The sequence below is a fragment of the Fistularia commersonii genome, chromosome 26 (assembly GCF_037954325.1).
Source record: "Fistularia commersonii isolate RoL2024-O1a breed Wild chromosome 26, RoL_Fcom_v1.0, whole genome shotgun sequence".
NCBI lineage: Eukaryota > Metazoa > Chordata > Actinopteri > Syngnathiformes > Fistulariidae > Fistularia > Fistularia commersonii.
The window spans coordinates 9,954,673-9,980,439 of NC_141309.1; the positions used below are offsets into that span (position 1 = coordinate 9,954,673).

The window sequence follows — 25,767 nt, forward strand, 5'->3', positions numbered from 1 at the left end:
GAATTCCATCCATGACACAAACAGAGCAGCTCAATAATCATTCATTGGATTGCCCTCGATCATACGGTGAGAGGCAGCATCTGCAAGTCCCCATGTTTACAGACAATAAATTAAACTTCCTCTCATGGATAGAAAGCTGCTTCTAAGCTTGTGCTTGACAAGAGGAGCTGTGAATTAAATTACAACGCAACAGGAATACTGATTCTATTTCCCTTTCCTCTTCTTCTCACACCAGTGGTGCATTTCTAATTTCAAGTAACCCTCGGGTTTAAAATGTCCTCAGTGTATCAATTTTTAATAAATAAGTATTTGTAATTGTTACTTGCCTGAGATAGCCACTTTTCCTTTGCATGGGAGTCGTTCATCCATTGGTCCGGCATCTGATGACCTCCGTGTGACCTTTTGCATGACCTGAGCCTCCTTCATCCTCTGCAGCTCTGACATGTAGGCCATGATACGAGTGCTACAGGTCTGAAGACTCTTGGCTGCCTCCAAGGCCTGGTCTCTCTGCGAGCAGGCTGCCAACAGCTTGCAGGCCCCATCACGCATCCGGATCTCGTGATCAATTTTTTTCTGGATGTCACTGTCCTATACGGAGATTATAAGAAGAACAGGGAGAGAGAAAGTGATTGTATTAAAGGGAGGAAATCAGATAACTCAATGGCCCATTGTGAAAATAATATATTTAAAGCAGACGTGTAAGAAGAGGGAGTGAACGTAAAACTAGGCATGACCTCTGAAAGTGATGCCAAGGAGGTAATGTTTGTAAAGAAAACATGATATGAGAGAGTACATCTGTTGCAGATTCCTGGTGTCATGTGGTTACATTAGTGAGGCGCGTCTGAGAGAACTCTGGAGCCCTAACCCTGACCTACCAAGCCTTTTCCCTGCAGTGCAAACACAGAGATGTTGAATCATTAAGTGGAGACATCCAATTCACTGCATGCATCCGCACACAACCCCCCCCCCCCCCCCCCCCCACACACACACACACACGCACACAAAGCTGCATACCTCAAGTACAAGAATAGCGAATGAAGCCATGAAACAACGAACATCTGCAGTCTGAATAGAGAACCATGTACACTATATGTATACTGCAAACCTCTAGAGTAAAAATTAAACAAAGAACAGAAGTAATCAAATAAATATGCTTACAAATACAGCCCTGCCATTCCTAGCAGCAAGACCTGTCTAATCTTATATTACTATTCTAGACTGTAAGATGAATTTTAAGTTGGTGGAGGATTTAAACCAAAATGGGATTTTCTCTCTGAGGGGGGAAATCCATGCCCTCTTTAAAAAAAAAACACATGCACATCCATTCCCAAAACAGCTAATAAATACTCTGTCTGCTCCATCAAACAGCTGTTCAGTCAACAGTATTGCCCAGGAGCAGACTGCATTATAGTTTGCAGTTCAGGATCTTAATCTACAATATAAATTGTATAATTTCACCTGCCAGCAAGAATGTGCTTATCTCTAAACATGCAGATGGTTCCCACTGCTATTAAAAAAACAAAACAAAGAAGGCTATTCTCTTGAACACTTGTCAAAGAATATAATTAGTATCATTCCCTGCATTTGTAAATGAATAGAATGACTTTGCCACTCGTTGCTTTGAGGAAATCTCCTTTTAGCTCGATCTGGTCATTTGATGTTATTCATTTTTTTATCATGATCACCAACACAGACATTGACACAAGTGAATTTGAGACTTACTTATGGCTCATCATATTTATTACTTTAGACCTGATTGATCGTTCCTGGATACTACATTCTATTCATTGATTTTAAAATAAATTTAAAGGCGGGTTGAATTACAAGATATTATAGAATATTTAGTAAATACTGTATATATCCCAACAATGCCGCCTCAGGGGGGCACAAGCCAGTTTGTCTCTGAGTTGGTCCCAAGCCCGAAATAAATGCAGAGGGTTGCGTCAGGAAGAGCATTCGGGGTTCAAACTTGTGCCAAAACTAAATATGCGAGGTGAACCTGTGACTCTTATATCGGATCAGTTGGGGCCTGGATTAACAACCACCATTGGTCCTGATGGCCTACAGGAGACCAGTGGAAACTGGGCCAAAGGAGAGGAGGAAGACGTGAGAGCCAGGAGAGGAAAGGCAAGCGCCTGGGTCTGAGAGTAGGGACTCTGGACTGAATACAGGAAAAGCTAGAGAGTGAGTTGAAATGATGCAGTGAAGGAAGGTGGATATGTCAGGAGACTAGTTGGAAAGCTAGACGCTTAGGAGCAGGCTTTAAGTTTTACTATCATGGTACTGACAGGAAGAAAAATGGAGTAGGATTTATCTTGAATGAGAAGTTTGTCAGGAATGCTCTAGAGGTGAAAAGTGTCAGATAGGCTTATGTGTCTGAAACTGGAAGATGAAGGTGTGATACTCAGTGTTTTTAGTGGCTATGCTCTACAGGTGGGATGTGAAATAGAGGAGTAGGACAATTTCTGGAGTCAGTTAGATGAAGTGATGGAGAATGTCCCCAGAGGGGAGAGAGTGGTAATTGTTGCGGGCTTCAATGGGCATGTTGGTGCAGGCAATAGAGGTGATGAAGCAGTGATGGGTAGGTTTTGTATTCAGGATTGGAGCACAGAGGGACAGATGGTGGTTGACTTTGCGAAAGGATTGGAAATTGCTCTAGTGAATACACTTTTTAAAGAAAAGGCAGGAACATAGGTGGACTACATCTTGTATAGAGGATGTTATTTGAAAGAGATAAGTGACTGTAAAGTAGTTGTAGGTGAGAGTGTAGCCAGACAACACAGGATAGTGGTTTGTAGGATGAATCTGGTGACAAGAAAGGTAAAGAGGACCAAAGGAGAGCAGAAAACAAAGAGGTGGAAACTGAAAAGGGAGGAGTGTATGGTTTTCAGGGAGGAGTTTAGAAAGGCTCTGGGGAGTCAGAGAGAGCTCCCAGATGACTGGACAACTACAGCTAATGTGATCAGGGAGACAGGTAGAAGAATTCTTGGTGTGTCATGTGGAACTAAAGTTGATAAGGAGATTTGATGGTGAAATGAGGAATTGCAGGAGTATATACTGAGAAAGAGGTCAGCAAAAAAAGAAGTGGGACACTGAGGGGACTGAAGAAAGTAGGCGGGATTACAGGGGAATACAGCACAAGGTAAAAGCATAGGTGGCAAAGGTCAAACAAAGGGCATGTAATGATTTGTCTGCTAGGCTGGACAGTAAAGATGGACAGAATGATTTATACAGGTTGGCAAAACACGAGATGAAAATGGAAAGGATGAGGTTCCAGTGATTAAGGATAGAAAGGAAATCTATTGACAGATCCTAAAGGAGTTATGTGTGGATGGAAAGAATACTCTGAGGAGCTGATGAAGAAAATGAAAGAGGGAGGGGTAGAAGAGGTGACATTTGTGGACCACAAAGTAGCTGCGATTAGTAAAAGTGAGGTGAAGAGGGCATTGAAGAGGATGAAGAGTGGAAAGGCAGTTGGTCCTAATAATACAAAGGTGGAAATGTGGAAATGTTTAGGAGAGGCAGTGGTAGAGATTCTGACCAAATAATTCCAACCGATCTTAGAAAGTGAGAAGATGCCTGAGGAATGGAGAAGAAGTGTGATGGTGCCCATTTTTAAAGCATTCTTGAGCAGCAGTATGGTTACATGCCTAGATAGAGTACTACAGGGGACAGCGTGGTGCAGGCATTTAACCCATCATGGTTCATCCATCTATGATGGGTTGCATGATACAGCAAGACCAAATATATGATAGGATTTTTTTTGTGTGAATGGGACGAATCCAAGTTGAATGGTGAGGTTACAGGAAGTTAAAGAATGTGAAGGGTTTTAAGTACTTAAGGTCAATAACTCAGAGTAATGGAGAGTGGGAAAAGGTGAGAAACAGCCAGCTTCAAGCAGGTTGGAACAGGTGAAGAAAAGTGTCAGGGTTACGACGCGATAGAAGACTATCAGTCAGAATGAAAGGAAAGGTATACAAGACAGTTATGAGACCAGCAATGCTGGTGGGATTCTCTTTGGGAGTGACGAGAATGGATAGTATCAGGAACGAATATATCAGAGGGACAGCACATGTTACATGTTTTTGAGATAAGGCCAGAGAAGCCAGGCTGAGATGGTTGGCTCATATACAGAGGAGAGATAGTGAATATATTGGTAGGATGCTGGAATTGGAGCTGCAAGGCAGGAGGTCTCGAGGAAGACCAGAGAGAAGATTAATGGACATGGTGAAAGAGGATATGAAGTTAGTTGGTCTGATAGAGGAGGATACAGAGAACAGGGTTAGATGGAGGGGGTTGATTCGCTGTGGCAACACCTGAAGGGAAAAGCCGAAAAGAAAATAAGTATTGTATATATCCAAATGACATGGTGGAGCAGTGGTTAGTATTTCCGCCTAACAGCAAGGTCCCGAGTATGATTCTGATACGGGCCCTTTCTGTGTGGATGCATATTCTCCGCATGGCCTTCCTCAGAGTTCTTCAGTTTCCTTCCACAGCCCAAGAACATGCAGCAGGTTAATCGGAGATCGAAAAAATTGTACAGGCATGTGAATGAGGGATGTGGCTGAATGGCTGTATGTCTCTATATGTGGCCCTGCGATTGGCTGGTGATTGGGCCATGTGAACCCTGCCTATCACCCAATGACAACTGGGATGGGCTCAAGCCCCCCTGTGACCCTGACAGCTGGATAGGCTGTATAGATAATGGATGACTTCATGTATATATCTCGTGTTTGTATCGGTGTGTGGTGTCATTACTGCTCCTCTGTCTTACATATTGGAGTGTAACACAGAGTCGCAGATGAGAGCGTATTGCTGTTCAACATTTACTTCTAAAAGTATTAGCTTTCGGCAAAATTTATATTCTTAGCAGACAGAATTAAAACCTGTTGGATGAAAGCATCTTTAGCATCTTTTTGATCAGAAATGAATTACAATAAATATAGGTGACGGACCCAAACAATCAAAGAAAAGCAAGAACACCCGCCAAGTCATTTTATTAAACGTACCAACAGTATAAAGATGTAACGGAAAAAAATATGCAGCATCATCACAACATCCATTCTACTTTATCCATGATCGAACTGGCATTGTACAATTACTGTAAAACTACATGTAACAAAGAGTAAACGTTTTTCAAAAATCTGGCATTCCGCCTGTGGAAGAGGTGATAAAATCTGGAATTGAAACTACTCTCCGAGGCCCACTTCAAAGCAAAAACACTAACAACTGTTCTAGAACTCTCATCAAACGCCATTGGAGGAAGGAGATCATATTGGGGTGTGGGGGATGAAGAATACAAATGATAAGTGATGATAGAAAAGAAATGGTAAATATGTTGACATTGTGTCCCTTTTAGGCTACACATATTGACACAGTTACATCCACTTTTAGAAATATGGCACCAATGAGTCTAACTGTACATGTTTACTAATGTTTACTCTGCAGAGACAACTGAACAAACACTATGAACAATCTGTTATCCCAGCACTCTGCTTGACAACTGTACATTCAGTATTTCAGCTTGAATGTTTCTCGTTTATCTTCATTCTCTGTACACTTGTTCCCCTCTTATGATTCAACACTTTCTAATCTAACTATTAAGTTTCTTCATTTGGACTCTTTTCAACTTCAATTTTTTGTCTGATGCAGTGTAAACTTCAAAATCATATTTCACATTATTATTAATTAAAATGATTCACCTCATGAACAGCCAACTGTAGTACACATCAACTGTAACAAAGTGGGCCTGCCAGATTCTAACAGACAGCCTAGAAAGAATTTGTAAAAACATTTGTAGAGCAAGTAGTAATCCACATACAAACATTTTATTAAGAAGAATTGTTTGTCAAAGTTATTTGTCAAAGTAACTCATCAAACCTTTTACACCCTTTTCCCAACCTGTCTCAATAGGTTGGAAAAAGGCTACGCCACCTTGTACTTCATGTAGCTATACTTGAATCTGTTCCTGAAAAGCAAACTCTTCAAAGGTATTCTACTCAAGAATAGACTTTTAGTTCACGTTACTCTCCTAAAGTTAGCTCAGAAAGTATTTTTCTGTCAGTTGCATGACTTCCTGCATAATAGGATTTTCAGCTAGGATTTTAAATGCATCACAGTACTGAGACAGAACTATTACAACTGAAGTGCCTACAATTTTAGGAAAATGGCTTGTCTTATTTGATCAAAGTATAGAATTTCATACCATCACAGCAAAACAATGACAAAGAAATCCTCTATGAACTTGCAGTGACACTTGCAGTTACGCAACAATGACCAGGATAGAGACAGTAAGATAAGAACTGCTATTTTCTGATGTTAAAACACATACAATGCCTTAAAAGTAATCTGATTATTATATTATAAATCAATATTACAATATATTTATATTAATATGTATTAAAGTAAATCAGGTTGCATAATCTATGCCTAAAGCTCTAACAGATGGAGCTTTTCCAGCATAAAACAAACTTCTATTCCTTATTTTGCCTCATGATTGAAAAGAAAAAATAAAACAGGCACTTCCAATTAGAAGATGTGATTTGTGAATTTCAGGTTACTTTTTGTATTATCTAGGAAGACCAATCAAGAATGTCTGGGCATGTATCGTGACTAAAACAAGGAGATCCTAATTTTGCAATACTTCCTTGTAAAATCCTGACATAATATAAATCCTTAAACGAAATTGTTTCTTTTAGAAAACCCTTGTGGTTTGGGTTATAAAAGTAAGTATTTCATAGCAGCATTTTACCTCACTTACACTTGGGTCACAAACTTCATCCATGTTTCTTCAGGTTCCTTCTTGTACACAAATATAGATTACAGTGGGAGGATTCATATAACAGGCTCCTCTTCTGTGGAATGGTTTACAGTTTGAAGCACAGAGTTTCTATATTTAAGACTAGACTTGAAACTTTCTTTTCTCACAAAGTAGCTGGTTAAAGTTGCTATAGGTTTTTCTGTTGATAATAACAGTTATCCTCTCCCCTTGTTTGTAAAATTTTATTCATTCCATTTCAATGGATAATAGTTGACAAAATAATAAGAAGGCCTCTAAGAATAACTCAATATAATTCAACAGCACCACAAATTATAGGTTCCAGAATGGCTGTCACAATAAGGCAAACACCTCTCTCAAACAGATGAAATAAAAACTAAGCATTATAATGCTCGCGCAAGGGATTATTACAGGGTTGTGGGACTGCTATTCCATTTGGCTGTCTGTCTGCCTGAGTGTCTCCCTGAAGCAACCAACCCTCAGTCCCATATCCCTCCCATTAAATACTATATGCCGACTGCCACTCATGGAAGAATCAATCAAAATCAATGTTTTATGAAAATTGCACAAAAGGCCGGTCACACATGACTGTAGCAGCTGACATTAAATACTGCTGGATCTGTTCAACAGAAATGCAAAGCCAAACTGGATGTCCCTTCTCATGATATTGTATGTCGATATATAGTTGGACCCCAGCTTCCTCTGAATGTCAACTGTCAACTGTCCTTCTTTAGACAGAAAGAAATAATAAACATGTCTAACATGTACAGAAAGCCTCAGTGCAATCCTGCAAAGATCTGTCAGATTACCTTTTTTAATAAACACTTCAGTACATTGTTCCTGATCTGAACCTTCAGTTGACACATTGCTGCCTCATCAATTTCTGTCATCCTAGTTTTAGTTATATTTGGACTTAATGCAACGTCTCAGTTTCAGTGCTTTATTCTGTTGCTGCAGCTACTTACAACGCATAATTTTGGTGGTCTGACTTATTTTTCCAATTTTGATCAACTCTTTGTCTGTTTGTCAAGTCTTTCACCAACAGTGATGCCAGACTGTGTTGGAGTCCAAACTCAGGTGACTTTTTTTACCCCAAAAAGCTTAAACAATTATCCTCGTCTCATCGGACCAATGAAATGACCAGGAAATTCTGAGTCCGTTCAACTCCGACATCGCAGAAGACAACTTTGACGGTTTTAGTGTGCAGGAGGAAGCCAAAGATAGCGATCGGCTAGCCGCTGCGGCTTACATTGAGGTGCGCTAAATAGTCCAGAAATTATGGTACTTTGGGCCACAAAAAAAAAAATTAAATCTGGAATAAATAATCTTTATAGCAGTCACATGGATATAAACACATACTACATAAAATGTAGCCATGTTTCCATCACTTTGAAAGTTTAGATAGACCAAAATTGGTTTCCCTGGGGAATACCTCTACTGCGATCCCAAACATACTTTTATCGTTTTAAACCAACTCCCGTTTGATTATGTCATTTCCAATTATTTTCATCACAGAGAGCGTTTTTGCTCTTACAAGAGGGTGGCAATTTCACACATTTCTGGACTGTGTCAGAAGATTTGCTTGTTGGGTCGATACAAGAGTGACAGACAAACAATGACTAATTCTGAAGAGACGCAGGTGTTGGATCAGTGGGCAGGGTCAGAGAAGCTAGCAGTCAGTGACTGGAGGGGGAATGGGTGGGGGGTAACTGGGACACAGTGTATGTTGGCTATGAATCAGATACACAGAGGGGGCCTGGGGGGGACCACTTTTTTTAATATCACTCCATACTGATTTTGAACAGTCTGTGTTTGCTTTACATGGGATGATGAGTTGGACTGATGCTGAATTCCGTCATATGAACAGAAAGGAAGAAGGTAATAAAGGAAGAGCGGATAGTTAGAAAAGGGAAAGGGAGCTAGGGAATAAGATGAAACAACAAATTTTCAATGAAAAAATATAGTGTAATGATGGGAAATGGGTGAATAAAACAGAAAGGTAAATTGATAAGAGGTGTAGAAATTGCATGGCAGTAATTATGGAAAAATATGAAAGCCCAAAGGTGGTTTGAGGTTAGGCAAGAAATATTGCAGATCTGAAAAGAAAAGAATATAAAAATAATTGGTGGAGAGGCTGATTTCTCTGGGAGGTAACCAAATAAAATAAATAAGGCAAAAAGTGTGTCGCTGTTATGATTTAAGACTTACAGTGAGGCAAAAATGTATTTAGCCAGCTACTAATTGTGCAAGTTCTCCCACTTAAAAAGATAAGAGACTCCTGTACTTTTCATCATAGGTACACTTCAACTATGAGAGATGGAATGGGGGGAAAGAATCCAGGAAATCACATTATAGGATTTTAAAATGAATTAATTGGAAAATTCCTCTGTAAAATAAGTATTTGGTCACCTACAAACAAGCAAGATTTCTGGCTCTCACAGACCTGTAACTTCTTTATTAAAAGGCGCCTTAGTCCTCCACACATTACCTGTATTACTGGCACCTACTTGAACTGGTTATCAGTATAAAAGACACCGGTCCAAAACCTCAAACAGTCACACTCCAAACTCCACTATGGCCAAGACCAAAGAGCTGTCAAAGGACAGAAATAAAATTGTAGACCTGCACCAGGCTGGGAAGACTGAATCTGCAAGATTGGTGTGAAGAAATCAACTGTGGGAGCAATTATTAGCAAATGGAAGACATACAACACCACTGATAATCTCCCTTGATCTGGGGCTCCATACAAGATCTCACCCGGTGGGGTCAAAATGATCACAAGAACGGTGATCAAAAATCCCAGAACCACATGGGGGGACCTAGTGAATGACCTGTAGAGAGCTGGGACCAAAGTAACAAAGGCTACCATTAATAACACACCACGTCGCCTGGGACTCAAATCCTGCAGTGCCAGACATGTCCCCTTGCTTAAGCCAGTATGTGTCCAGGCCCTTCTGACATTTGCTAGAGAGCATTGGGATGATTCAGAAGAGGATTGGGAGGATGTCCTATGGTCAGATGAAACTAAAACAGAACTTTTTGGTAAAACCTCAGCTTGTCATGTTTGGAGAAGAAAGAATGCTGAGTTGCATCCCAAAAACACCATACCTACTATGAAGCACGGGGGTGGAAACATGCTTTGGGGCCGTTTTTCTGCAAAGGGACCCAGACGACTGATCCGTGAAGGAAAGAATGAATAAGGCCATGTATCGTGAGATTTTGCGTGAAAACCCCCTTCCATCAGCAAGGGCATTGAAGATGAAAAGTGGTTGGGTTTTTCAGCATGATAGTGATCCCAAATACACCAACGAAGGAATGGCTTCATAAGAATCATTTCAAGGTCCTGGAGTGGCCTCGCCAGTTTCCAGATCTCAACCCCATAGAAAAATCACCATATTTTGCAAATAAATTATTTAAAAATCTTTTTTTTTTCTCATTCTGTCTCATAGTTTAATATTACTGGCCTCTCATCTTTTCATCTCATTGGTGGCTGACTGAATACTTTTTTGCCCCACTATAATTAAGAATTGGCAGCTTTCTTAAGACTTCTTGAATTAATCTAGTTTCTTCCAAAATCAGCAACTAAACCATTGTCAACCTGGTAGTGTCCCTGAGAAAATGACTGTTGGTGTATTAACAGGACTTAGCCAAAAAAAGAGAGTGGTCTGACACAGAGCATTGGTGTTTTACGCGAAATGTTTTTGTCAGCATACAAACACTCCTATGTTGACAAAGCCAATTTGCAGGTGCAAAGAAGGTACCTAATCCAGTACTTTTAATTTTGTGTTTTCTAATTAACATCATCAATCATAAGACAGACACGAACTCCAGTAATTTCATGAGCATTTGTCTGTAACAAACAATATACCAAAAGTAATTAAGTGAATGTAATCAATTATAAAATATCACTAAACTAGTTAATAATTCTGCAGAAAGCACATACTCTACGCATAATACAACTGTAATTGTTCAGCAGGTAATTTGATGCCTCAGTAGAAACCAGATGGTCAATTCCTCTACTACCTCTCTGTGCCTGTCTGGCTGCTTGTGTTGATCCTCACCTCTATGTCTGGGGGGTGCGAACACGCACACGCACACGCACACGCACACGCACACGCACACGCACACGCACACGCACACGCACACACACACACACACACACACACACACACACACACACACACACACACACACACAACAACAAAAACACACACACACACACACGTGCAGGGGACTTGACGCCCTTGCAGATGGTGTGTAATGGTTTGTTTACAATGTGTTGTTCTGCATGAGTAGGCTTTCCTGTTCAGATCACTGACCCCTTGACCTTTAACCTCCATCCCTTCTGGGACCTCAGAGCCAAAACTAAAACACAGGGTTGAATCATGGTGCTAGCTTTTCATCAGCATGCTGTAGTTTGCTTTGTACAAAAGCAGAATAATGAGTCAAATCTGTACTGAGTGAGTGTCACAGAGGAGTCCAACGGTCGTTGCTGTAATATTGCAATGACATTACTGGATCATTACTAAAACAGCATTATATCATTACAAATACAATTCAGTACCTTGGGAACTCACTGAATGGAAAAACAGTCTTACTATTTACACATCCCACAGTTCAAATCGGGCTTTGGGGTTTGCAGCAGAGGGCCAGTTTTGTCAGTCTTTGTCAGTTGATGGGTCCACCATAACAAACTAACACCCTGTGTGGTTCTGACTAAGGGAGATTTGGTTGTCCTCAAAGCAGAGCTGACATTGAAATGGAACTCAATTTAAAGGCTGTTTTCTTTAGCACTAATACAAGCCATCTCATCCTCCCTGCTGCCTCCCCAGGTTGGTCTGTTTGCCAGAGAACAGGCCATGGCTATCCAGCCGACCATTGAGTGGTTAGGACAGGCAACAGGAAAAAAAACCCATAGACAAGTGTGCTTTTGGTGGGATAAGGGCATAGATGTGCAGACAACAAGGCTAATCATATAGCCCTGCTTTCCTACCAACAAGAGGAACACATGAACAGACATTCTCTCATATTTGTAATTTCTTATGACAAACATGTAGATTGACCAAAATCTACTATCTGCTGTTTGTCTTTTCAAAACACAAACATTACCAAGATTTGCAGCTTCTAGACCACTCCCATACACCAGGACTTTACAGACCAAACAGCTGGCTTTCAATTAACAAGCCACAACTATGTGCCTCGCCTTCCCCTCCACCCTCTTCCGCTACTTTCTGTCTCTCCCACACCCACACTGCACTACATGGTGTAAGAAGTTAGTGCCTGTAGAGTGAACCGAGAATTAATGACATCAAAATGGAAAATCTGCAGAGAAAAATAAATGAAAATTCAAATTAAGGATGAGGGGTGATGGACAAAACAAATGGATAGATTAGGTTAGAACTTATAAATGGAAGACGTGATGTGACCACTAAGATTAGCAACAAATTAAGTGACAATGCATATCACCACCAGCCCTCTGTAAAAAAGATACAATTATACATAGTAATATGTTAGAATGGCAAAATTACTCACAGAGGACATACCCTTTACCCAGTTAAGGAAAATTAAATAAAAGCTGAACATCAAAAACAAATCAAATTCCCTCATAAACAGTGATCGAAGTTACCCAACAAAATCCCAACAATGTTTAAGACTGTAGCAGCTGTAGAGATGCCCAGACAAGACAAAAAAGAAAATTGTGCTGGCTACTGGTTTGGTATCTGTCCCACCAGATAGAGTGTAGGGTGGGGAGAAACAGCAACCACATGTAGAGTTTGCATCTAAAATATACAAGGGTAAAGCTGGCTGCAAAACAGTCCAGCCTTTTCCTTGCCAGGTCTTAGCTAAAACACACACACTACCAGGGCACTTTCATATGGCAAAATGTGTCTGCATGAGCTTGTTAAGGTGCCAACATGCTGATGTCATCATTGAAGTGATTCCTATAGAAGCACCCTCCCAACCCCTAAAGCGTATGCATTCCATTACTTGCTAACAAAAGAAATGGTTTGAACTGGAGGAAAACTGGATGTGTGTGTGTGTGCGCATGTATACAGTTTGTGTGTGACTTTGCAGCCAGCTTAAAGGCAACTGTCATATCTTAATACAGCTGGTCCCTGCATAGAGTATTGTAAAGTATTGAAGACAAAATGATGTGCAAGAATACATTGTAAATCATCAACATGTGTGTTCTATGCCCATTTTTGAGTATGGCAATGTCGAATTTTAAGCTGTAAGTGAGTTTTAAGCTACAAAAGAGAGCACACACACACACACATAGACACGCACAAGGACACGCACACACACACACACACACACACAAGTGGTGACTGCAAAGTCATCACTTGAGCAATTCAGATGCACGCTGAAGCTTAATGATCTTAAATTGCTGTGCAAACACAATTACAAACACTAGATCTGCATTATCATATAGAAGCACTGCAGACTGCACGAATGTGAGGACAATGTATAACCTGACATGTTCAGATACAATACCTAAATATCAAATGCTCAACCAACCAAATTATTGAACCACCCTTCACCAGTAAAACAGTTCCATGTCATTCTGTGAAAAAATAAATAAAATAAAAATCCATCCATGTAAAATATATTTCAGTTCTAGATAAAATCTGGGGAAGTTATAAGGCACAGCATCTATGACATTTTGGTGGGTACTATACCATGTGTGATTGTATATCCACTCTATGACTGTGTGCGGTCTCTAAGTATAAACTCTGCAGGCCAGCAGAGTATAGATTTATGAAACAGTGGGTGCAGCTTCTAGCCTTGACTCATAAATAACTGTTGACTGTAAAAGAGATATATATTCAGCTTCTGGGGTACTTAATTATGTGTAAAAACCATAATAACAGCAGGCCTCCTTTCGTTTTCCTCATTTCAGGGCTCACAGAGCCAGACTGGGTATATTCAAAACACAAAATGGTCAAATATAAAAATTTAATAACATTACCGTCAGAGTGCTAGAAAAAAAAATAAGAAAAACAAAAAGGATTATTTAGATGCCAATAGAGCAGAAAAAGTAGTGGATTATCACATTTTATATTGTCTTCTGAAAAGATTACAGGCAAAGAAAAACCCATTTGTCACAAAGCAGTCTCTTCTGGATGTAACAGAAACTGAGAAATACTAATGAGTGCCATTGACAGACCACACTGGAAGAGGCAATTCCTGAATTAAGAAACAGCACACACACACACACACACACACACACACACACACACACACACACACACACACACACACACACACACACACACACACACACACACACACACACACACACACACACACACACACACACACACACACACACACACACACACACACACACACACAGTGCAACAACATAACGTCATCAATGACAAGTTGATACTGTATTATTAACTGATTAGCCAGCTTTTCTGGAAAGCCAGCAGCCCATACAGTGAAATGAGGGAAGAATTTACAAAAGAACTGAGTATGAAGGTTTTCCCAAGCACTTAATCAAAGACTGCGTTGATCTGTCTCAATGAGAGCATCAACTCTTAATGCGAAGCTTGGCTCACAAAGTTTTTAATCATATTAAAAGATACACACAAAGAAGCACTGCTGTGAGGTTACAATGCACTGTGCAGAAAATGTTGACACAATCTGTTCTCCTTTTCACAAACATCTTCATTCACTAACACATCAACTTACCGTTTCAAGATAAAAATGTTAATGTTATGAACAAAAGCAGATTTTGTCATATTACTTTCACACAGACATGGATGGGCAGAGAATAAGTAGCACAATGCTTTACAAAATGTCTTAAAAAAATGAAATTAAGTCATCTAAGCCTAAAAACAAACAAAGTGGTCTTGTCTATAATCAATACTGTAGAAGATATGTTGGTTTAAACCTGGCATTAGATTGAGCCTCCATATGTATCTCATGTATTATCATTATTTTTGATATTAACCTGTATTAAACAAAGTAAAAAAACCCATTGAGAACCAGCATATCTTTTGTAAGGGTAATCTGGCTGAGGAGTCATATAGCCAGTTGATATGGGGGCTCAGAAGATCTACAATGAAATTAAAATGTTTATAATTTCCTTGACTTTTGGTCACCAGCAGGAGGCAGCAATGGATTTTTTGGGCCCAGTCATGAGAACAAAAAAAACAAACTGGTCTTGTTTTGGGCCAACCAAATTCCTTTGGCTAACAATCACTAAAGGAAAACAAGAAGATGTATGCAAATCAATACTTAGCATATGTACTCAGGGGTTAACAAATCTGTTCATTTCCAAATTCATGCTGATGATGGACAGGTATCTTCTAGTTTCAGCTCACTCCAAACAAAGACAATGCTCAAGGGAAAGAAGTCAATTTAAAAAGTAGGATTATGAGCTGTTTCTAAGGCAAGACAGGCCATTGTCTACATTGCATCAAGCATGGATTATGACCCCTTTATTGTGAGTGAGATCACATCACTGACAAACTAATATTCACTTTTGCACTGCTTGGTCTAGGCCGGGATATTCTGCTATTAAAACATTTCCATCACGCACAAAGCAGGAACAAAAAACAATTCCCTCTGTAACTGTGTGTTATAATATTTCCCTAAAATCCTCTCTAATTAGCCCTAAGACAAATAACTTTTCGAGGTTTAAGTACTGAGGAAGATGAGGATTATAGAGTGTGGAGTGCAAGAGGTCACAAAGCTGCCATCTCTTGACAGAGTGGCATCCCAGTTTGCCACTAGAATGTTAAGCCCTTTTACTTGTGCACAGGGGGGGGGGAGACCAGTTATCACAGTCAGACAGGCTCCTCCCAACAATTGCCATTTACTACATTGTAACACATTAATTCATATCTCATTAGATGGCTTTTTCAAACAAGTGTATCCTTTCTTACCTATTGATTAACCGTTTTAAGAGCTTGACACCATTTTTGTGTCAAACACAGAGTTTGCCTCATTAATCCTAAGCTTTTCTCCCTGTCTGAATTGAGACGAGGAAATATGCACAAAATAGCTCAGCGGCCTTAGTCAGTATTACGACAGGCCAAACCCCTCTCTGGGTCTTTTTTTTTTTGGTCTTTTTTTTTTAACCTTTTTTTTTTCTATCATACAGGGAATCTATGCACCTGATGAGTAGTTCAAAACATAATGCGTCAATAGATATCAGTAGATTGAAAAACATGTTTTATTTCAATACTTGCTGAGATAAAAACAGAGCTTTATAAGGTCTTCAATTATTTTTGTTTGGTAAGCCTTTCTTAACCTGCTTACCAGGCCAAACAGTGGTCGTTATCCATCTGTATTTTAATAAATAAAAAGGGAGTAAAAAAATCTGTAAACTGCAATCATCTATACTGTTTGTGTCTTCTGTCCTCGTTTATGATACATTCTTCATACATACTTCTGTTTCTCAGAGCTTGGCACTTGTGGACTTGCTTCTTCCCCCTTAACACCCGACTAACCGATGGCTCTGCAATTGCAGCAGCTGTTTTGATATTTATTTATTATTGTCTTAAGTGTTACCTTAATTAGACTGTAAGACCTTGTGTTTGTGCCTGTACATATATACATGCATACATACATATATGAATGAAACTGAATGAGTTATGTTCATGAGAACCGTTAAAAGATGAAAGGGTAAGTCTTTGTTTGATGTAAAAGGTAATAAAAAGAGAGAACTACACATGTCTGGATGGGTGTTTCCTTCAGTCACCAATGCCTTGTAAGATTTCTGCAGTAAATGTGCTCAATTATAATATTCATGAACCTAAAGGACTTCAGAGGTTTGTTTGAGCAAAGCTGAATATCACTAAATTGACCCTTCTCCCTTCACCCTCTGGGTGCAATGACAGGCAGACAGAGACAGGGAGAACAAAGGCTCTGAGCAATATTGGCAGAATTTTTATACTATTACAGGAATAAATCCTTATATTTATTGAATGGACAGATTTATTGCTCAGTTACATGTTACTGCTATATGGCTACTAAAGGTAAGTAGCAAAGGCCTGAGAAATGTTGCTATCAAAGGACAACAAAAGTATTACTCTTTTTCTTGCCATAATTAGGGATTGCCATACTGACATTATGATATGAATAAAGGTTCAGACCCACTCAATGACCCCTTGTTTGTCACTTTAGTCTCATCATCCTGCTACCTGATCACACTTTCATCCTTGTAATGCTTATTTGATTTCCACATTAACCCTTAAAGTCTCTGCCAGTGTGTGCTTTGCATATCTGTGTGTGAGCAAAGTAATCTATGTCAGTTTGATAATATGCTTTAATAAAAATTCAGTTGGGGAAGGCATGAACAAAGATATAGGGCCAGCTGAGATTGTGAAGTGAAAAGAACAGCTGTCTCAGTCCTCCTGCACATCTTGGTGGATTCAGTAGACATTAACTTTAAAACCCCACAGGACAAAGACACGAGTTAAAATCAGAAAATGGCCCATTTGAGTCATACTGTGATCTGTCAGTATATATCTTAATACATATCTAAATTCAAAGAATATTTCAATAACAATGGACATATGGTAGCAGCTAATGAATGTTTAAGGCAAAAATGTGTAAAACTTCCAAACATGCATTCTATGTTTTATTAAAATTATTTATTGATAATTTATTATCGTGCTTAAGAATGTGTGAAAAGATTGAGATTTATATGTGACATGGCTTAAAAGTCACAAGCATTTTGACTAGAAGTCAAGTCACAATGTTCAATGAAATACTGCTGGTCATCAGTTTATGGGACATACAGACACTGACTCTTCAGTGAAGCCGTATTTAGAACAGCACAGTTCTGTCCTGCTAAAACTATCTCACTACTCAGAGTCATGCGCCATTAGTGTTCTCAGCCTTACATGCGACACACAATACTCTCTGTCCTGTGAATCTAATATACACAAGCAAAAGCTGAGCACATACGTGCAGCATGAAGTGTCTGTAAGTGTAAAGCTGAGTTTTTGAATTCCTTTAATCAAATATATAAAGCTATGCCAGCACTTCATCAGATGGACACTAGGAGACCTTCGATGAATAATCTATTCACTTAGATTTACACGGAACAATCCATCCATTTAAGGGCAAACGATAGTAAGTTTATTTGTCTGCATGCTATTTCATCCCCTCTACTCTTACTGAAAGCACAAGGGCAATTCCTCTAAACATATACAATCTAATTATGCTTAGGATGCAAAGGTGGAGCTTCAAATGAAAACACACACACACATGCACACACACTGAGAACCAGGTATTATACAGCCTGTCACACTGCCCTGTAAAGTGACTGACAGCTAAGCATCTGCTTCCTCAGATTATCGTGACAAATAGACGTGGACTTGGTCTGATTGTGATCCGCTGCCAGCAGCTCTACATTAGCTGCTTGTCTGATTATCTGTCTGCGGGACTAAGCGCTTTCCTCCATGACCATCTATCCCTTTACAATCTCTGCATCATCAGGTCATCACTCCTGTCTGAGTGTCTAACTGTGTCCCTATACACCTGTCTTCTGTCTGCCCTTGTCTCTAGGTTGATTTGTCATAATCAAGCCAGTTCTTCACTTTACCTCATACACGATATGAATAATATAGATCTGTTCCTCTCTGCCCCTTTAACAGCGTGTGTGCATTTCCCTCTGCTCTTCATATTGAGGCACTTATGTCAGGACAAATCCACTGAGAACTCTTCTAAAAGTAGTGGATAAAATGGGACAGAGCACTACCAGGAGAGCTCTGACATGGCACGTCAGGAACATTTTTGAAGTGGCTTTGTTTAGTGTATGTTTCTGTCAAGAGGCCTGAGACTGGAAGAAAGAGAACTGAAGCTCGCAATGAGGGCTGTGAGCAAGTAAGAAACTCCAAGAGAGTGTATGAATAAGTTTCTGTGTTAAAGTTCTATTATTAAAGTAGGTGTGGAGAGCCAATTTTGTGGGGCAACACTCCATGGGAAGCTAATTTTCATAATACTCCTTGGACACTCAGCAAGCAGTTGCACACATATAGCAAGCTCTGATTCAACATTATTCTTCTGCATAGCTACACAATACATGGCGAGTCCAGTTACTCAGTTACCCCCCTGCATCTCAGTAGTTAGGTAGACCAACCTCATCCTGGGAAAAAAAAAAAACAACCAGCAGCAAAAACAAAGGGGCAGAAGAAAAATGGTGGCTGTACACGTGACAGCTGAGGTGAATTAATGCTGGTGAGGGAAGAGAAAGAGAGACAGATACAAGCAGAAGAGACAGTCAAGATATCCATCTTTGTAGAAAGTGAGAGAGAAAGCCGGGTGGTCAGAGACTTGACTGCAGCTTCTCTGCAGTAAGTGGTTATTGATTGTAAGATGAGGGCCGGAAGATTCCAGAGGTGTCAAACAGACACAGGATCCCGGCTTCTACTATCGTTGTGCAACTACAAATGCAATAGAATACCAATAGAAATGCATTTTATCAGCAAATGCCAACATCAGTTTGTGTGTAACATGAACAAGATCAGATGGATAGCAAAGGGCACCATGCCACTGTAGAAAAAACACTGGGGTGACAAGATACTGTGTACCATTGCAGGGGAGAGACTCTGGCATGGGTGACCTTTTCACTACTAATGATCAAGGATGGTTGTATTTGTGCAGCAGGAGACACACACTCAGCACAGACCATGTGCTTTCAGCTTTCAGACGGTGCATGAAAGCATGCAGAAGGGTACTGGCCCACGTGTGCACTGTCTTCCAAGAATAGAAAGATCACATTTTGCTCTTTCATTTTGTAATGAAGGTGACCTTTTCAAATGACAGGAGACAAACTCAATTTTGTCCATTTTGCAAAATGAGCAGCCAGTCACTGAATGAAGGGGAGGCAATAAACAAAGATGTGCCAGCATTTTTCTAACAGTTGTGCAAGGATTAAATTTCACTGGTGATAGAAAAGTTGGAATTGGTCATAGAAGCTGGTGGCTCTTTAAATGTTCTCGGGCCAAGAAACCAGAATAACTGGCTCACATACGCACTCAAGGTCTTGACCCAATAAGCTGTTCTTCCATGGAAAAATCATCTTCTTGAAATAGAAATATGAATGACCAGGAAAGAAAATTTGAGACCCATAAAACATATTGAATGCTCAAAAAGTTATTTAAAACGGCTATTTCTGAACGACACAATCAAGACATTCAGGAAAAAAATAGAAATAAATTATGTTCCTTGAAGAGGGGAAAAGTTGATGACAGGGAATTGCAGTAACATCACACTTGACACATTGTTAGCACATTGTTCCCACTAGGAGAGGCAGGGCGAGGTGTTGTCACAGTGCTGCCAGACTCTATCAGATGACAAAAGTCACCCTTTAATCCTTCAAACCATGAACACACAAACACGAACACACATACACACACAAACACAATCCATTATGAAAGTGCTAATTTATCAAGTGTTGAATGTGCTGATACCCCTAAATTAGTCAGTCATTACAATTGTATGTGCAGTCAAAGTAACTATTTTCATTAATTATGGCCCCAGCTATGCAAGACCTTGAAATTTAAAAATATCTTTTTTTTAGTGGAAGTTATCAAAATAGAGACTAATAAGCCAAAGTACTTAATTTGCATATATGATCCCTTTCACCGGTTACTCTCAGCTGTGAGACACACAAATCAGCTGGGAGACAAATTGATCAAAATGGCTTGGCGGTTCAAATCACATTCTGTATCGGGAATTCAGATTTGCGAGTCAAGTAAGTACAATCAGTTTCACATTCTTAAACAAAGCTGCGCCGATCACACCGGTCGTTGCTCCAATCGGCATATGACCCAGGAGGATGCCCTGCGATGCCCCACTACACTTTTAGCTCCATTAGACGCCATCCTATTATTGGACGCGCCAAACTGAATGAGGGCCGGACCAATTATAACCGGTTGCCAATGCGGCCCGACCCTCAATCTCAGTAAAAGACATGAATCTCACCTTCCTTTTCTTTGAGTTGTTCATCGTGCTCTCGGTGCAAACTCCGTGCGCCAGAAGTGGGAGGTGTCCGCACGCGGCGTGGAATACCTCAGCTCGGATTTCCCTTTCAGGCAATCGCACATATGTCCGACGGCAGATGGCCGGCACTGAGCCCGCAACTTGTCAAGAGATACGTTCAATCTGAGCAAAACGCATAGACGCACTTGGTTATTTGTGTCCGAGTCTGCCCTGTCATCGCTGCGGTTCCCCGGCTTTCCCTCCCCCGCCTCCTCCTCCGGCGGCGGCGGCTCCCGGTGCTCTGGTCCGGGCTCACAGCAGCGGCAGGGCGGATAGAGAGTGACCGCCGGATGGACCAACGAGAGCCTCTTCTGAGGAGGCGGGTGCGCTGGCAAGTGTGTACGTGCGCATGTGTGTGTGAATCGTCGAATGCGAATGGAGTGTTAATTCTTTCTTGGGGCTTCCAGCGGGTCGTTAAAGAACATCCAGGAGAGTTGGGTTGTGAAAGAGAGAAGGACTTCTCGATTTCTCCGAGATTTCTGGAATGTGGCGAAAGTCGATCCGCAATCACGCATACACGCACTGACGCATGGCGTCCCTTTCCACGGGGGAGGAGGACGGAGTCCGAGCTGTTAAGGCGAGACAGGCATAAGGAGGATCTGACGTTTGACCAGTGTGTGTGTGTGTGTGTGTGTGTGTGTGTGTGTGTGTGTGCGCGTGTGTGTGACAATCTACTGCCTCCTCCGCCCACAGAGGGAGAGGGAGACGATTTTAAAGGTACTGTATGACTCAACTTTTTCTTTCCCATAGCACCGGTCAGTTGGTGTGTTGTAATGGGAAAACATCATTCTCTCCCAACCCCACCGTCCCACTCACACCCACTGGTTAAGTTTATTACATCAACTGCAGGCATGTAAATATAGATGTGTCTTGGTTTTTTTCCCATGTAGTGGAGTTTCAGGTGCTACAGTTAGTTATTGATCGTATGGGATATGTGATTTAAGTAGAACAATGAGGTGTTAGTGTCTTGTTCGTCACGACTGTAATTGCATTGTCTTAATTTCTCCCCCAAACTCCTTGAAAGACTTTCCAACTTCAAACAATAAGGATATGTCATTGAGAAGGTGCTAAAAATGTAAATCTTCTCAAGGAATATATTTATCCTTATGTATGTACTATTGCTGCATGATAAAAACAAAGATAATTCTCATGATTAACAACTATATATTAGATCACAAAAACAGTTGACTTGTCTCCTGTAGCTGCAGCAGAGAGGACTTTGTTTCCACTACATTGCATGTCCCTTACCAGTTGCACTGCAGCCAAACAGTCATGAAAAATTATCTCTGAAATGCTACAAATGGACAAAAATCTGATATTAGGAAACTACAATGTACACCAGTAAGTTTAACCATCACCTCCTTAACTGTGGTCTCTATAAATCTAAAAATATACTGTGTATGTAGTGCTTGTTTGTAATTGTACCGACAGTACAACTTCTCGTAACAGATTAAATAAAAATTGTAGGATGTCTTTTATTGCCCAGCCGATTCGAGCGTGCTGAAAAGCTGCTGTGCACTGGGGCACTTTGCCTTGTCAACGGGTGATGTATGAGAGTGATTTGCGGGCAGGTTAAAATGAAAATGAGACGGGCAGGACTTAAGTTAGAGAATAAGGAACAGGGATGGGTGGGTCGGCTGACTCAAAGGTGGACTCTAGGAAATCCGCACAGGAAAACTAATAGTGGACTATCCTGAACATCATTTCCAAAGATAAGTAGAGTGTAATGAAAATAAACCACTCAGGGAAATAACAACCATGCATCAAACAATGTTCCTATTTTTTAAAAATATTTTCCTAAATGGGAAGGATGGAGGACATAAACATTTCAAAAATTAAAAAAAAAAATCTGATTTGCCCATTGTGGGTGAGTAGAAAAGTAAGGCAAGACATGCAGTCCAAAAATGCAACAGATGACATGTAGGAGGGATTAGATGGAGGAGGAGAGAATCAGTATGTGGAGAGTGAAACAAGGTCTCGCTAAATGATGCTGTAACACATCTGTGCATTTGTGCTGTGTTTGAGAACAGTTTTATAACTCTAACCATGCCCACAGCAGAGGAGAGGAAGCCTTGTCATTCACATTATCATCTGTGCAGGGAGAAAACATGTCCAACACAACTGAACATATCCTCAATGACTTACACGTTATTATTGAATATTTTGCCTCTAACCTATAGCTCCCTCTCCTAAGATTTTTGTGTCAGTAAGCAAGTGATGCAAAAACAAGATGAACCTTGATAATGCAGGATTTAGAGCTAGAAATGTACTGCTGTTAATCAGATTAAGGTTGCATCAGCAGGTAGCAGTATCAAGCAGGCAGCCAGAGGAGAGCGGTCAGAGATAAAAATATACACACAGGTCACTTGAGGAGTTGGTGCTGACGGTGAAATGTGTGAATGACAACTTTTTCCACTGACCAAGTTGTGACTATATAAATTATGATTATTATTCTTGTTGATTGCTTAAAAACATATGCAGTGTGCAGATTTATCATCAGTCATGTGATCAAGAAGTCAGATTTCCCTTACTTGCCCCATGATGTATTACTCAGTGGGATTAGTATGTGAATTGTATCATCATTCAGTGTCATTCAAACCACAACCCACAGAAAGAACAGGTAATACTCCAGTCACACTAACCTTCTTGGCCCACTCTGTCTGTGTATTAAGGCCTGCTGGTGACAGACTCATTGACAAGACTGGGTTTCATGAAGAAGCTTTTCCTCTCCTCTGCTAGTGCACACTCTTTAGACCTCTTTCATCCATAAATACATTTAAACACATAAGGTCCTTTTGCAGTCATGTACTTCCCTATTCATGTTCAGCTGGTTAATACATTTCAAATCCTGATTCCTTTCAATGCCTCTGTTGGGGAATACGTAATAAAGAAGCTTGCCAAAATCCAATTTTCATGGTGTTACACAAAAATGGGTGCATTTGCTGTCACAAACTGTCAAGGAAATATCTTTGTTTCTCTTTCACATGTTCACTGAAAGAATGGTGATATCGAAAATACTTAACTAAATACAACATTTGTAAGAGAACATTACCGTTCTTGTGTCTTGATTGATATGCCTCAGATGTCACAGTTACAAACTTTCACCTGAACTGTTTTCTTCTCTTGGAATGTTCCATGTGAAATGATCTAGCTTGACTTGAAACTCTTTTGTCACACAAACTAACCTCATAGTTTAGTATGTGAAAATAGCAACACACTTTGCTGTTCAGAATAGAATTCTAGAATGAAAATGCACAAACAATTATCTTAAAAAATGACATATTCAACCTATCATCCCAATCCCATTATGGGGCACAGGAACAAAATCACCCTTCTCACTACTCATCCCCGAACAGCATAACTATGCATAAATTGTTCATGTCTCACAAAAACATGCAGTGACTTTCACCCAAGCCAGTATCCTGTTGAATAATTTGTGGCCCTTTCTGTTATCTAAATACAAACATACAGAGAAGGGACTGGAGAGTGATAAACAGATGATACATCACAAAATGGCATTTGAGTTGTAATAGAAAAAGAGCATACTTTTGACTGCATTTGCAACTCAATAAAATGTGTGCAGCATGGCTTACCAGCTGCAAATACAATCCTTTGATAAGTGCATTCCTAGCACAATGTAACCAAGGCCTGTTACATTCAACCTGTTTCAAATGTAACAATTGCATCATCTAACTATCTACAGCACAGTGAGGGAAAAAAGACAACTCAATGGCAGTATTATTCAAAGCTATAAATACGTGACAACAGCAATCAACAGCTGAGGTCAGCAAATGAAACGGTGTGAGCTCCATGTGTATGCCTTTATACAGTCCTGAAATAGTCTCTCCATAAACTACATAACACTAGGCAACCATGCAGTGTCCAGTGACATACTGACCAATGACACAATGATTCAGAAAGGCTTGTTGTAACAAGTGTTGATAGGTGTCCACAGTCTATTCATCTGTTTCAGCCAACCTGTGCATCCAATGCTTCTCCAGGAGACCAATAGAAATCCTATTGGTTGTTGGTCAGTTCAAACAAAGATGCATTAACCTGTTCATCTCTCAAGGATAACAAGCTTAGAACACATAAACAGGGATATGTTGCTCTGCACATGTTTTACCATTTTACTGGTGGAGGGAATGAAGGAGGACACTTGTATAAGTTCAAGGGAGAAAAAAAAAACATTGGGGTGTCATCCATTTTAGCTCAGGGGCCATATGGAAGAAAATCTATTCTCAGTTGGGGCCAGATGGGTAAAATCATGGCGTATTTGCAGTTTCTTTCATTGAAAAATTGCAGCTCATTTTTGTACTTTGCAAAATAATGTCACAGGCTGGATTAAACCTGTTTGTGGCCTGTTGGCTGCATGATTGACACCCCTGTAACTAGATGGTGTCATACATACTGCTTTCATATAGAACAGCATCACCAAACGTGACCTTTAGCTTTGCACTAAAAGTCTCAAACATTACATCATCCAGTTTTGTTCCACTGATCTCATCATGTTGAGAAAGGCAAGACTTGTTTTTTGGAGGAGGAGGTGTTGTTTGGGGCATAACAGCTCAGTCATGCCTCTAGCACCTCATGCCACAACAAGAGGTGCCTTTTCATAGCCTTGGCCCCCAGATTGTGCTCAGTCTTGCACCCCATCTTTAAACCTTACAATTTCCCTGAAAGTTCATCATTGGCACTCATATTTCCTTTTGGAATCATATAACTTTTCAAAAGGTAAATGATTACTTCCAGAAGTCCCAAAACAATGCAAGAATTCCCCTCCTGTACCACTATAGACATGATGCAACCATATGCTCACTTTGATCACTTATTGCATGATGCAAATACTAAAACAGTCACAGTACTTCTGGTAACCTCTATGGTAAAAACTATGTATGGAAAGAGACATAAAAACATTGTTGTTGTTGTTGTTGATCAGATGACCCTGGTTATGCTTGATTTTTTTTTCTAAAACAAAGCTT

General features: G+C 40.1%; 1 protein-coding gene across 3 annotated transcripts in view; it reads right to left on the bottom strand.

Moving 5' to 3' along the window:
• The window catches only part of rtkna (rhotekin a), a 61,502-nt gene that overhangs the window by 8,419 nt on the left and 27,316 nt on the right, over nt 1–25,767 (bottom strand). For 2 of the 3 annotated variants that reach the window (XM_086174250.1, XM_086174251.1), the window contains exon 2: nt 327–588. In XM_086174250.1, the coding sequence (XP_086030376.1) occupies nt 327–588 (262 nt within the window). Of the gene's footprint in view, nt 1–326; nt 589–20,728; nt 21,319–25,767 lie in introns of those variants that run through there. The other variant, XM_086174252.1, reaches the window with a different exon arrangement.